Raw genomic sequence first — 14,582 nt, 5'->3', positions numbered from 1 at the left:
AATGGGAAGTCGTCAGAATACCCCAGAGGCTTCCAAAATCTCAGAATTGGCTAAAAATACACAACAATTACTGCTACTACTATGAGTCGTATTTCAAGGGCCCCAATTAATCGTTTCTCGTGGGGTCGTCAGAGGAAATTTTTTTTGCCTTAAGTATTTCACGAACAGGCTGTCTCGACGTGATGTTCAACTGACTGTGGCAGGAATTTGTTTTTAATTATTTCAGCATGCCGGTGATAACTCGCCTACTCTTTGCAGAATATACCGTGGGATATTTAATATCCTCCAAGGAATGCAAGCAGATGGGATATACGTAAATGTAGCACCAAAACTTTGTAGTCCGTGGTCTTGCACCACCGGAGCTATTTTATAATCAAGAAAGGTTCAAAGTTATCAACCTGATTGTAAAATCACTTGAAAACAACAAACACTTTAAAACGATGCAATGGAGTGCTCATCAGTCACAATAATGTTTGCAAATAATTTCGTCGCAAAGACACTCAAAAACAGATGCGATGTGTGGGTTTTTTATCGTTCCCAAGTAAGCATTTATCTCACGATTCTGACTCCCAGTTAATGTATCCCATAAAGTGTATTGATGTGCACATAGTCTAGAAAATGTATTGGTAATTAATGTGAAAGTATACTGATGTCCTGTCCTGCATCCCGTTACAGGCACAAGCTCCTCAATGAGCTGTAGGAAAGCCATTTTGCCATCCTACCAAAATGGCTGTTTCGTTGGAATGACATAAAATCGTCTGTGAGCTGTATAAAAAAAAACAAAACTAGATTACCCAGAGGCATCAATTTAGGGAGGTTATTATTGTGTGTGTGTGTGTGTGTGTGTGTGTGTGTGTGTGTGTGTGTGTGTGTGTGTGTGTGTGTGTGTGTGTGTGTGTGTACATGCAGATCTACTTTAATATGGATCATTCATTTTCAAATCTAAAAGTAATATCTATATCTGCAGCAAAACTCCACAGAGTTAAATGCTCCCTCTTGTTATAAATGTAAATCGATTTGCTGTAAAAAAAAAAAACAAAAAAAAAAAAACATAAAGTACCATTTGGTCATGTTGATAATCATTTTGGGTTGAAGTAGGAATTGTTCTGTAAAAATCCTGAGGTTTTTATCATGCACAAGTTGGATGAAGAATATTTCGAGGTATTTGCACACCACTTAATTGAAACACCTAGCTGTGGTTACAATATAAACTGGTGGGAATGTGATGAGAGGAATGATGATTCAATACGAGTCACCTGAATTCACCCTGCAGTTGCAGTGTAATGTTTTGTTTGTGATGTAATTTGTACTAAATTAATGTGAAAATAGACCAAACTTGTTCTTTTTCAGGGTTGAGGACTTTCAGTTGTGTCAAGACATTGAAAATCTCAAAACAGAGCTGAAAAAGCTGCAGCTATTACCTGGTAAGTTTTTGCTTATTTATTTTAGGAACCATGACTGCAAAAGTTGGGGGTGGAGGGATGAAAAAAAGAATCCACCATTTTGCACACATATGTAGATGCCCAATTTTGAAGCCTGGTGTTGGCGCAGTGGTTAGGGCAGCAGCTTGGGATCCAAAAGGTCCTGAGTTCAAGCCCCGTTGGGCCACTGAATTAATACACCAGGGGGTTGACTGATCCTGTCATCCTTCCGAGGTCGGCGAAATGAGTACCAGTGTACTGGGCCAGTGTATACCCCGGTTAAAATAGGTGTACCATATCCCTGTGTCGTAAGAGGCGACCAGGGTTGCGTCAGGAAGGGCATCCGGCGTAAAGCATGTGCCAAATCACTATGCGGATCATACGGATGATTCGCTGTGGCGACCCCTAACGGGAGCAGCCGAAAGAAGAAGAAGAAGATGTAGATGCCCAATTTTGTTTCGTTTCAATCCACCTGGTCAATGACTCATTCATCCATTCCTTGTAAGAAATCTAAAATCCATGCACCAATCTCATTATTTTAATGTTAAATACTGGTTACATAGCATCAAATTCATAGATATGTGAAGAGTTCAGAAGGTTCTACAAATGAGACACAACGGTTCAATGTTTTTTTTTACCCCCCAATATGGAGTAGTAGTAAATGTAATTAATTTTTTTTTAAATTCATTTATATACACCTCGTTATATCGTTGTGTGGCTTGTCTCAAAATAGACGACATGGCAATGCTGAATCCGGATTTCTTTTTTTAATGCAACACAAGTCACCTTTTTAAAGTCCATGAAATAATTTAAATTGATGGATTAACTCAAACTTTTTCCGTCACTGGGGACACATACTTTTACTTGTAGTTTTTGTAAAACAAAGTCCCAATGAGGAATGTTACAATTGGGATTTGATGTGATGCGTCTACTCATCAAAATGGCTGAAAGGTATCTTATGAGTAATATAATATGCCACTAAGGATGTAAATAATTCTGCAGGAATTATTTTGGACGATCATGTACAATGGGAAATTCCTATAAAAGATCCTTTAGAAATGGTTCGCCTATAGAATATCATAATAATAATAATAATACCAAATAGAGGTGCATTCAAAGTACATCACCGCCTTGCCAAATAAATACACAACAAATCCTGCACATGGCATTACCGGGGAGCTTTTGGCGGCATGCAGTGTGCATGGAGATGGAATTGGGAGGAAGTGGTGAACAATAATTGATTAATTGCATAATTAAAATAAATAATAATCGTAAAATAATTAATTTCTAAATCAATTCGTGAATAACATGCCTAAACCACGTTTCATTTGAATCTGTAACTTTTTGAAAATTAATTAATAAAGTAATCAATTGAAAAAATAATCAATTTGTCAATAAATCAAAAATACCTTTTATAGCCAAATCACTTGTTCACTGTCATGTCTAAGTGTCTGTTTCCTATCTCAAAAGGTGTCTGAGATATTGCCCAGATGAAAAAGAAAGTAAATAAGTAATTAATAAATCGATTATAATGAAGTAATTAATCAATCAATTGATTAATCAAAAAATAAAGAATACTGTTTTTGCCAAAGCAATTGTTCACTATTGTGCTCAAAGGATGGCTGAGATATCACTCGAACAAATAAACAAGAAAGATGTCATGTATAGCATGATACTTGGGAAATCCATAAAACAAATTTGAAAACCATAAAACAAAAAATAATTGGTGGTTGAATTCAATGACAAAATACACAAATTCTCTTCAAATTTCAAGTCAAATGGATGAAAATTGACAAAATTAGAAATGACTGTCAAATGATTGGCCAATGTTGATCTTTTGTCCTATGTTGACCTCAAAAATACTTGTTCATTGAATTCAGTGACCTGATATGCAAATCCTCTTCAAATTTCAAGTCAATGGGATGAGAATTGAGGATTTTAGAATCGCACCTTAGTTGTTGTTGTTGACCTTTGGCCTATGTTGACCTTTTGGCCGATTTTTACCTCAAAAATAATTGGTGGTTTAATTCAATGACCAAATATGCAACTCATCTTCAAATTTCAAGTCAATCAGATGAAAATTGAGGATTTTTAGAAATTTGACAAATTTGTTGACCTTTTGACCTTAAACAAGAGGCTGCTTGCTTTTGACAAACTCTACAATGTGGTAAAGTTCGTGAAGATTGGTTTAAAATTGTGACCTGTCGGCGATAAACATATAAAGTAGTAGACAGACAGATAGACAGACAGAATAACGCATGCAACCGACCAAAAAAACTTGAAAAATCTTCAATTTTCGCAAGTCACAAACAAGAAGACGACGTCGTGCAGAGCACGACACTTACAAAATCTATAATACAAATTTGACCTCAAAAATAATTGGTGGTTGAGTTTAATCACCAAATATGCAACTCCTCTTCAAATTTCAAGTCGTTCGGATGAAAATTGAGGATTTTAGAAATACCACCAAAGTTGTTGACCTATTGGTCGATGTTAACGTCAAAAATAATTGGCTCGTTGAATTGAGGATTTTTGGCCTATGTTGACCCTTTGACGTCAAAAACAATTGGCTTCTTCTTTATGACAAACTCAACCATGTGGTGAAGTTTTGTGAAGATCGGTTTAAAATTGTGACCTGAAGGTGATATCGATATATATATATATATATATATATATATATATATATATATATATATATATATATAGATAAAAATATATATATATATATATATTTATATATATATATATATATTTATCTCACTCTCTCACTCTCTCACTCTCTCACTCTCTCACTCTCTCACTCTCTCACTCTCTCACTCTCTCACTCTCTCACTCTCACACTCTCACACTCTCACACTCTCACACTCTCACACTCTCTCTCACACACACTCACACACACACACACACACACACACACACACACACACACACACACACACACACACACACACACACACACACACTTAGATTTTGCAAGAAACAGAGTAAAAACCGAGTACACCCTTTTGGCGCGAGCCATCCCCAGGTGCTTTTGCCGCCTGATGACGTTGTGCAGCGCCTGGAGATGGAATAGGGAGGGGTGGTTTATAATAAATCGAAACACCTAATTGTTTTGGGATTCTTGATATTTTACAGTAACACCATGGTTATCTTTGCAAGTCTCTTGAATAATTTTAAAATATTGTAGCGGCCACGGGTACCGAGACACCAGCTTGTCACTCTAGGGGATTAATCCCCGGTTGTCCTCGGTAGAGCCGGACCTGGAGCCACCGCTCACAATTAACGTTGTGGTACGGTGGGTTGTTTTAAAACCACGAACGCCACCCAGTCAACTCCGAGTTCCAGTGTCCACCATCTAATTATGCCGTTTAACTATAGGTCACGTGGTTACCTGAGTGGGGAGCACGCCCTCGGCAAAGCACCCGATTAGATTAGATCTCGATTAGATTTCAATTTGGGCGCCGAGCGTTTTAACCGCTGGTGCGTGCCGACGATTTTTGGTAAAATCTGTGGTAATTACCTCCCAGTCTATCTCGGTTTGGACAATGCAAGACCAATGGAAGGAAAGGCCAATCACGGACAGGTTGGAAGTGGACAAATGATTTATTAATAATAAAATAAATAACTAAAAATAACTTTTTATTTTCTGTGGTAAATAAATGAATAGTTAATAAGGCAAAATCAATCAAAATGATAGGAAAGAGACAAAGAGCAGATGCTTATCGGGGGTTGACTTACTTAAAATGAAACACATACAAGGGTACCAAGCAGATCATTCGGGAGGGGGAGGGGGAGGGGGAAGAGTCGTGAAGTGAAAACGTCCTGAAATGTGTGCGTGTGTCACGTCCGTCGCCAGCACCCAGCTTTGCCGTGCACCCACTCGCCAACAGCCTTGGATGCCAGTCGACATCTGGTGGGGGGGGGGGGGCACCGAGATCGTCTGTCGTGGGTTTAGACCCTGGTGCTGCGACTCGGGCAGCTCCTCACACTTCACGAAACTGGTGACGTCCAGTGACCCACACGGTCCGTTGGTGACTGACTCGCGCCTCACTCGTGACTGACCTGTGCCTCACTCGTCGGCGCTGCTCACACCCACACCCACACCACACGCTCGCTTGTTCAAGCACTGGGAAGGACAAATTGTCTCGTTGGCGCTGGTCAGACACCCACACGCTCATTCACTCGCTTCCTCGCTTGCGCGCTTCCTCTCTGGCTCGCTTCTACTCTCGCTTTCTCACGCTGGCTCGCTCGCGCTTCCTTTTTGGCTCGCTTGCCCACTTCTCTTCTCGCGCGCTTCCTCTCTCGCTGTCTTCTCCTTCTGTACGGACCTCCAATTCTTTTTATATCTGCGGCCCGTTTCGGCAGGCGCAGAGTCCCCCCAAGCTCACCCCTCCCCACTTGCGCACCGTTACCATGACAACCCGTGCGCTCCAAAAAATGCGGGTGTCGGCGCTCGTGAAAGAAATATGTGCATAAACGTTGCTGAGGAGAAATAAAGCGGGCGCCAGCGCTCGCGAAAAATGCTGTGTAAACGTGTCTGTCGTAAAGAAAAAAAAAAGCTTCCCATGAGAGAGGGGATCTATTCTTTTCCCTTCTCAACGCATCACATTTAAGATCCCATTAGACATGGGGATGGGGCTAATCTGAACATGCATTTAAGGAAATAACTGTCTGAGGACCTGGACGTGTGGAAGCATTCATCAGACCGGATTCTGAAATCCGTAACAATATTATAATTAATCATACAGGACATTTTGGTAAGGGAATACCGGCATATAATGTGTACATTGGAATCAACATGAGATGTTCTGGGATTATTATTGTGACATAAATGATATTTCAAAAATAAAAGAATATAAAATTTAAAAGTGCTCCTACCAGCAAAGTATTTCAAACAGTTGTTCTTGAGTTGGCTTTGTGGTGCAGATGAAGCAAGACCGACCTGGTCACGACAGCGTGAGGAAGAGATTATGAGCATGGTCCAGGCCCTGGTTGACAAGAGAGATATTTTGGTGGAAGATCTGGAGCTTGAGAGGAGAAGGTAGCCTTTGTGTCCTTTCCATTTCACTGAACTATCATGTCAAACTTTGTTGAGCTTGCAGTACCTTCAAAGGGGAATCTATTTATTACATGCTGTATAAAAATGAAGCGCAAGTTTTGATTCTCACCCTCTATTACCCTTCCCTCCGCTACCCTTGCTCTCATCACATTTAACTTTATTTTTCTTTATCAACCTCACCTCCCCTTCCCCACCTTTCTCAATTAGTCTTTGCCACCCTCCATGCGTGCCTCATAGATTATCCAAAAGTAAATAATTCACATTCTCGATTTCAGTAGCCAAGGGCAATACTGTAATTATGTATCATGTTCAACCAACCACATGTTCATGATGGATGGTGGCATAATGATGGGATCACGTACGTGCATCCTGCCCAGGACCTCCCTGTAGACACCAGGAGCAGGTGGTTTGCCATCCGTGAAGCCCACCCAAGATGTAATTTTCTTTTCGGATGCTCACATAATCATGGGATGATGGCATATGAATATATATATATATATATATATATATATATATATATATATATATATATATATATATATATATATATATATATATATATATATTCTTTCACATCCATCAAAATTTGAAATCGTGCATTATTCATGAAGTATGCATTTACTTTACCGATCATGTATTTCTGAAGGCCATCCATTTATTACCTCCACCACCAAAGGTGGATGGAGGTTTTGTTTTCACCCGTCTGTTTATTTGTGAGCACGACGTCTCAAAAAGTGATGGAGAGATTGACGAAACTTGGTGGATAGGTTGGATATGTCACAAGGACGAATCGATTCGATTTTGGTGAAGATCCAGATCCGTATACGAGAATAAAAAAAAATAAAAAAACTTTTCAAGTGATTGGTCACCATTTAGAGATGGGGTCAAAAATGAGATGTAGCACGACATTTCAAAATGTTGTGAAATAGTTACGACAAAACTTGGTGGATGAGTTGGTTCAGGTCCGGATCCAGATCCCACATATCAGTGGGATACAAAACGTCAACTGTTCAGCCTGGCGGGGGTAAGTGCTCCACCCAGTGGTATAAGTTCCACCTCCTGAAACCCACCAACATGTGGAAATAGCAGTCAACAACAGTAACTAGCACGCACACACTATATCTAACATATAAAGCTCTTTCTAACCACTGATTCACTGACTGGCTGATATTAAAGATTGCTATCTTCCGGATGATGTAGAAAGCTGAAATTTTGAATGCCGATGGACATCAAAGCCGGTACACTGGAAAAAACATCACAATCGACAGACAACATCCAGAGATGAAAAAATAAATAAATGAAAAAATGCAGGGGAGCGACCCGAGACAATGGGAAACGGTTTGTATGCTTACACATTGTGTAAGCACACCCTACTAATATATACACATACACACCCTATTCAACAAGAAACCAGGCAATAAGAGCCTCACAAGTATCGTACACAAGCAAAATTACCGAGATGATTACCATGGCAAAAGAATCAGCCAACCACAGCCATGATCTAATCATGTTGAGATCATGTCATGAGGAATAAATATCTGCAATATGAGAGCGAAATGTTCAACAGTTTTATAAAAAAAATATTGCAGACACAAAAGTACATGGACAGATGATCGGTCAGACAGAGCTCATTTTAATGTCCCCCGTCTCCAACCTTGTCGGAGGGGCAGGGGGGTATTTAAACCGAATTTTATCTTTGAATGACTGCTGAGGCTTATTCAGATATTCCTTTTGAGCGGCGTGTTGGAATTGCACGCAAACTTCTTAATGTCATGTGGATACAAGATGGAAGAGAGGTCTGTGGTTTAAATATTGGATTTGTCCTCAATTTTCAGTCCACTCCCAATTTACTTTCTCAATTCGTATTTTCTGCAAACTTTGATCGTTATATTTCTGGGCCACAGTTTTTCGTACCTGATCATCCTGTCCAAAATAATTTCGGTGTTTAAAAAAAAAAAAAAACAGAAAAAGAAAAAGATGCTGAACAGAAAGCGGAAGGAGGGAGGGTGTTGGCAGGGTGTGGGATTTGAAATCGTTGAGGATGTGATTACAGATTCTTAATGTCCCAGTCTTATTGCAAAAGCATAGCAGAAAATCTTTACCTCTTTGCAGGGAACAGGAAGAGGACAGAGAGAGAGCATCATCTGCAAAGAGGGTCCTGAAGAAGAACACCATTGAACCTGCCACATCCGGTAAGTGTATTTCTCAATATCGTTGTTAGCAACATTCTCTCTGTTGTGTCATATTGAGTTTCATTCTCACTTCAGTCAGAACCAACAATAAACTGCTATTCTGTGATGCATGGACACCACTGTCCACGACATCACGGACTACACTGTTTTTTTTTTTGGAAGGGATCTCTCTTCATTTAATGTTTGACTTTTTTGAGTAAGTTAGAAATGGCAAATTATCGTTCAAAAGAGCAAGCCTTTGATCCAGCTGGTAGCCTTTCCAAATACCAGAATCAGCAGGGTTATTCGTCATTGGTTTTCAATGTCCTTGTGCAATCAGGATATTAACCGATGCGGAGAGATTATATACGTGCTTGGCAATCAATCAGCTTCACATCATATAAATCTTCCAGGAATCATTACCACTGTTAGTCTCAGTGGATTCAAAATATTTGATGTACTGGTGAGACCGACTTTACGGCAATCTAGTGAATCCAAAATCGAGTGGGTTTAGTATCAAGTTATTGAATCGACACAGCTTTAAATCTGACCGCAAAGCTCAGCAGGCGACATGTACAACACGGCAATCTGGAGTGAATTTAATCGGTTCTCGAATGAATACCGGATTGACCTGGAGTCAACCCCATTCACTGTTGGAACAGGATGAGTTGGCACCAACCGCAGCGGTCTCACTTAAAACAAATTTGAGTTTGAGTTTGGCTGCGAGGTAGGTAATAGGAATGGACACAGAAGTGTTGATGACAACGCAGCATCACATTTGAGACTCTCCTCTGTTTACGACACAAAGCCGTGCTGGATTTCTCAGGGCACCTGATGCAGCACCATTGCATTTCTGCCAAACATGGATGCCCTTGTCGTCCCAGGGAAGAACCACACGAGTCAGCAGATACATACATAACACATGCAGCACTCATAAAAGGAAGTTAGCTTGCTGTCCTATCTATAATTGGATAAATGCAAAAGATTCGGTGATAAATTATAAAAGAGTGGGTTTTTTGGATTGACATCTTGGCCACACAGACACCGTCGATGGATTAAACAGGTTACAGACGGTATTATATCATGTGCATGATAATAAGCGGTAACCTTCATATATTATCTACATGCCACTTAAACAGGGCTCGCTGGGACACAACCTCCGGTTGAGAAGCCCTCGCTGGCACGCACCTCCCTGGAAATCCTGCAGTATTGCTGGAATTCCTGCTGCCTACCTCTGACGGCCTTGACCCGCTAAATGAAGTCTCCAGGCCCACCTCACGATCTTCTCTGCATGTTGTGGCATGCATGGGTTCTTGTGTCTTTATTGATATTGAAAAATTTTCTACTTATCGATTGGTTCACTTTCTAGGAAGCACTCCAGCAGTGACACCAGAGTTATTGTTCCAAGAACACTGGAACGTCTGCGAGCTTCACCGAACAACAAATGGTGTTTCTGCTCGAGTCTACGAGATGAACACATCAATGAGCTCAAAGGAATACATGGTACATTCAACATAATTTGCTGTTGGAACATCAACAAACTACGAGCCGACGAGTAAACACCGACAACTCGTGCAACGTTCGGGGATCTAAATAAATGATTTGACCAAATATATGAGAATAACTGGAGAACTCTGTTACATCAACAATGGAAGCATATAATCATTGGTCGGCACTGTTGAAGACGAGTACAGATAAAACATCCATTGACTGACCTTCCAAACCGATCTATCTTACTTGGGTCTATACTTCTTGTATGCCACGTTGTTTGAATGTGTGCATGTGTTTATTTCAACCTGGGTGACGTTTGTGTCAATTTCTGTTTAATTATGCACACCGAAGCAAGAATAAAACTGTTTGTAAGAGTTGGAGCACTTTTTTTTGTGGATTTTTTTGTAGATTGCAAGATGTGGATTTTTTGGACAGTTGAATGGTTTTGAGATATCCCCATCCAAACAAAATTAAAGCACGTCGGATCAACATGGATCCAACCGAACAAAGGGCATATAACTTATTCAATAAATAATTTATTTAATTTACTCATCAATGTAATCATTACCAGAGTTGGTGTCAAAGCCACCCAATGCTCGCCTGTTTATACATTTATCGTTTTTAAAAGACTCGTCTAATAATTAATATTTTTGATAAAGCATTGCAGTGAAGTATAATTTTAAAGCAATATATGTATTTGTAGATTGTAATCAGTAACAAGAGCGCAAGTGAGCACAATATACGCCCGAACAAGAAGGTATATACAGAATTGTGCTTATACATGGAAAACAGCATCCTGGTTGCCATGGCAACCACTTTAGATGACGAAGGTATGTTGCGACACACCGTCTCCACAGTCTGTACCTATGTAGCAAATATGAAACGTGAAAGTTGAAAACTTTGGGAGTTAGAGTGCGGACAGGAACGGACGGACAGACAGACAGACGGATGGATGGACGACAGGTATCACATTATGCGCCCCGATATATATATATATATATATATATATATATATATATATATATATATATATATATATATATATATATATATATATGGCATATAAAAAATAGTGTGGTCGATAAAAACATTAGAAAGGAAAAAATAACGCACCAAAAACTAACATTTTCACGCTCACGCTCACGCCGGGGGTATCGCTATAGCTCTCTGTTCTTCGAACAGGCGAGCTAATAATGGCATGAACTAGCAGAAGCCCGTGGTAAAAAAATACCACGATATAAGAAAGAAAGAAAGAAAGAAAGAAAGAAAGAAATAAAGAAAAAAAAGGACGCCTTTTATTCTTGCGCTGGTTGAAAGAGCTCAGAATGGGAGGTTATATGGGAGGGCAGCTCCATTACCAGCCTTAGACCTTGTATAAAAACAAACAACCAACTCACAATAACGAAAAATACAGAACGCGACATCGCAGAATCAGCCATTTGTTCATCCTCAGAATGTTGATAAATACCACCAGCCAGAGCACAATAACAGCTGAAAGAATTACAATGATTCCAACGGAAGGAAGCAACGTTCTCTCTTGGGTATTGCACCCGTACCACAACAAACTTTGTTTTTAATCGGATTTAAAAATTAATACACCACAACAAGACGCACCGAGGCGATGACGTCACGTTGGCATGATGACGCACGGCTTGGTTTTACACATGGCTGTCATACCATTGTGAAGATAATCCAGCGTTTCGTTCCAGATTGTAATGACCAATCGGAGGATCATACCTGCAGCAATTATCGTTTTCTAAAGGAACCAAGTGTTAAGCAATGGTGGCTTCAACAAATTAGGTTATTTATCCCTTTTATTCTTCGTCTTCCATCTCTTCCTCTGCTGTGGTCCTGGATAAACACAAGCAAACTGCATTTAGCCAGTTTTGGGTTTTTTTTCAGCACATCAACATTCACTCACTGAATTTTTTTTCAAAGGATCGTTGATCAACTTTAAAATCATAGGCAGTAACTTTAATATGTCATAATAAATGAAGGACCTGGGTGGGGTCATAGCCAGACTCGACCACTACAGAGGAATGATATATCATTTTTTGTTGGAGTGCTCTCGGGTCCGTTATTACACTGGGGTCCGTTATGGCTGAGTTTGCCTTATGCCCCGAGGACAGTTCGCATTTTTGTAAGAATTGGTCTTTGACACGCTTCACGAGGAAAAGGTTCGTGTTCGCGGGAAAAAGCCTATCTAGTGTTGGCGATGAATATCAGAAAATTTCTTCGATATCAAACTCAGGATTCCGATCTAATTCCCAGGGAAAATAAATAAATAAATAAATAAATCGGACTGCGGGTCCTGAAGCTCACCTGGATCAGGAGCAACAGTTATTCAAACCCCCTTTTTTGACCCTGAAATATTATTTATTTATTTTTAATGCTGTGAACAAACTTTGGTACATCACAGGTGATGAAGGTTGTGGCCAAGTTTCATCAAAATAGTGCGTGTAGTTTTTGAGAAGAAAGCAAATACCTATTTTAGGGGGGGTCAAACCCCCCTACCCCCATAGATCCCTTTAATGAATGTGGATTTTGATGCGGTCAATACACCTTCGTTAGGCATCAGATATGAAGTTTTTGGCCAAGTTTCACCAAAATTGAATGTGGTTCAAGCGATAATGACTGAAGTGTTTACAGACTCACTGACTGACTGACTGACTGACTGACTAGCTAACCTATGGACACTGCTCGATCACATAAACTCACCCGACAAAAGTTTACATGAGCTAAAAATCATGCCCTGCACAGCCTGCAGCTATTGACAGTGACAAAAACCATGACTCTGGTAAGGGTTTGCTTATACTGTACATACTTGTACATCTGTAGATATAAATGCAGTATACATGTTACACGATATGAAGGGCTCAGTGAAGGGATGAGCAAATGATAGTTACGGGTCGGGGTTTGAGTATGGAGGAGATCCACGGGGTGGTCGCTGGACCCGCCGCTTGCTCTCTAACCTTGAGGCCTCCAGCCAACTCCACGGCCCGACGGGTTGTTGAGCAACCATGGACGCTGGTTGGGATAATTAGGTCTGGCAGGGTCCTCACGCCATCGATGTTGTGTTACCTATTGGTGACCAAATGACCTCAACTAGGGACCGTGCCCTCAACGTGCACCTGAGTACTTATGACGGCCAAGCGGAAACGCGAGTGTGGCGTTGGCTTATCGACGGAGCCAATCAGCAAAAACTTCCCATCTATCTATTACATACATGCTATGCCAGACCAATGAAGGGAAGGACAAGCAAGTCGATTTGAAAAATGTTCAACAAGCAAATAGCAATGCTTCATTCACACAAACAAGGCAATAATTATGAAGCACGTCAGCAACAAAGCAAAGGCAAAAGACACAGAAGAGCAGATTTATCCCTTAGCACTTACAGTTTCAACCTTATATGGTCTTACTCAGACAACAGACAGTGCCATCATTCATTCCGGGAAGGAGACAGCAGAACGGAGAATGGGAACGGTTCCTTCCTTCCCTCTCACAACCAGGCACGACTGTCAGTCCAAATATGCAGGGTGGGAGGGGAGGGGAGGGGGTGGGGGTAAAGGATGGGGAGGATGGGTGGTGGAGTGTCAATGCGGTATCGACGAGAGTGCAGCATAGCGATGGAGTAGGCTTGGAGGAAAGGTTTGAGGTGAAAGTAAGGGCCTAGCCCTAATGGGTCAAGAGGCAGATTGTTGATCTCCATTTGGCTTTTACCTCTTTTGTAAATGTTGATGCTCTTTTTTGCGTCCAAAGTAGATGGTTCGCGGTTCATAGGGAAAGCAAGAAAAAGACAGTGCGAGTATGTGCAGTGCACCAAGGACCTCTCGGAGTCACCGTATCCTCGCCTCATACTCCACTCACCCCGCAGTTGGTCCTGGACCCAGCACAGTTTGTCCCGGCAGGCGATTCCTCGAGCAGGCGGGCAGTCTTCTTGTAGAGTCCGTGGTGCACACACACTACCCCCGAACCGAGCCACATCCTGGCTTTTATACGTGCCATCCCGGGCGTGGCTTCGAGAGCAAAGTTCATGCGATAATCCTTCGACCACGCACGGCCCCTTCCCATTGGTGTGCATCTGATGGGGCAGGTCCCGTGATGGAGCTGTGGAAAAACCTTTGTCTTGATGTTCAGGCGGGGACGTATGCCCCCACACCTCCCTTCGCATGCCCCGGCTCACCTCTTGTGGCACATGAACACTCAAATAGTTCCTCCGTACTGTGCATAGGTGAGAAGCGTTGTCCCACGTGATGGATGTGGAAGTGCAGGGAAGGAAGAATGGGAAAGGTAATTTGACCGGTCTGGAAGATGAATTATTTCTAACGGTGAGGGATTCGTTAGCGCGTACGGAGTTCGACGGAGGTTCGTGGTGACTTGGAGACAGAGGAATATGGGATGGATGGAGGGATGAACAGATTGGTTGATTGTGAATAACAA

At 41.1% G+C, this 14,582-nt stretch overlaps 1 protein-coding gene across 2 annotated transcripts in view; it reads left to right on the top strand.

Annotated features, from left to right (window-relative positions):
- LOC147024214 (bMERB domain-containing protein 1-like) overlaps positions 1-10,522 on the top strand; it is a 43,368-nt gene extending 32,846 nt beyond the window's left edge. For both annotated transcript variants that reach the window (XM_085883916.1, XM_085883914.1), the window contains exons 3-6: positions 1,351-1,424; positions 6,348-6,462; positions 8,593-8,672; positions 9,791-10,522. In XM_085883916.1, coding sequence (XP_085740042.1) covers positions 1,351-1,424; positions 6,348-6,462; positions 8,593-8,672; positions 9,791-9,906 — 385 coding nt within the window. In that variant the 3' untranslated portion in view covers positions 9,907-10,522. The remainder of the gene's footprint in view (positions 1-1,350; positions 1,425-6,347; positions 6,463-8,592; positions 8,673-9,790) is intronic.
- The last annotated feature ends 4,060 nt before the right edge of the window (positions 10,523-14,582 follow it).

The sequence above is a fragment of the Eptatretus burgeri genome, chromosome 6 (genome assembly GCF_056783735.1).
Source record: "Eptatretus burgeri isolate ZD-2024b chromosome 6, Ebu_testis_v1, whole genome shotgun sequence".
Taxonomy (NCBI): domain Eukaryota; kingdom Metazoa; phylum Chordata; class Myxini; order Myxiniformes; family Myxinidae; genus Eptatretus; species Eptatretus burgeri.
The sequence above is the reverse complement of the archived record's forward strand: the minus strand, read 5'-3'. Positions and strand labels throughout refer to the sequence as shown.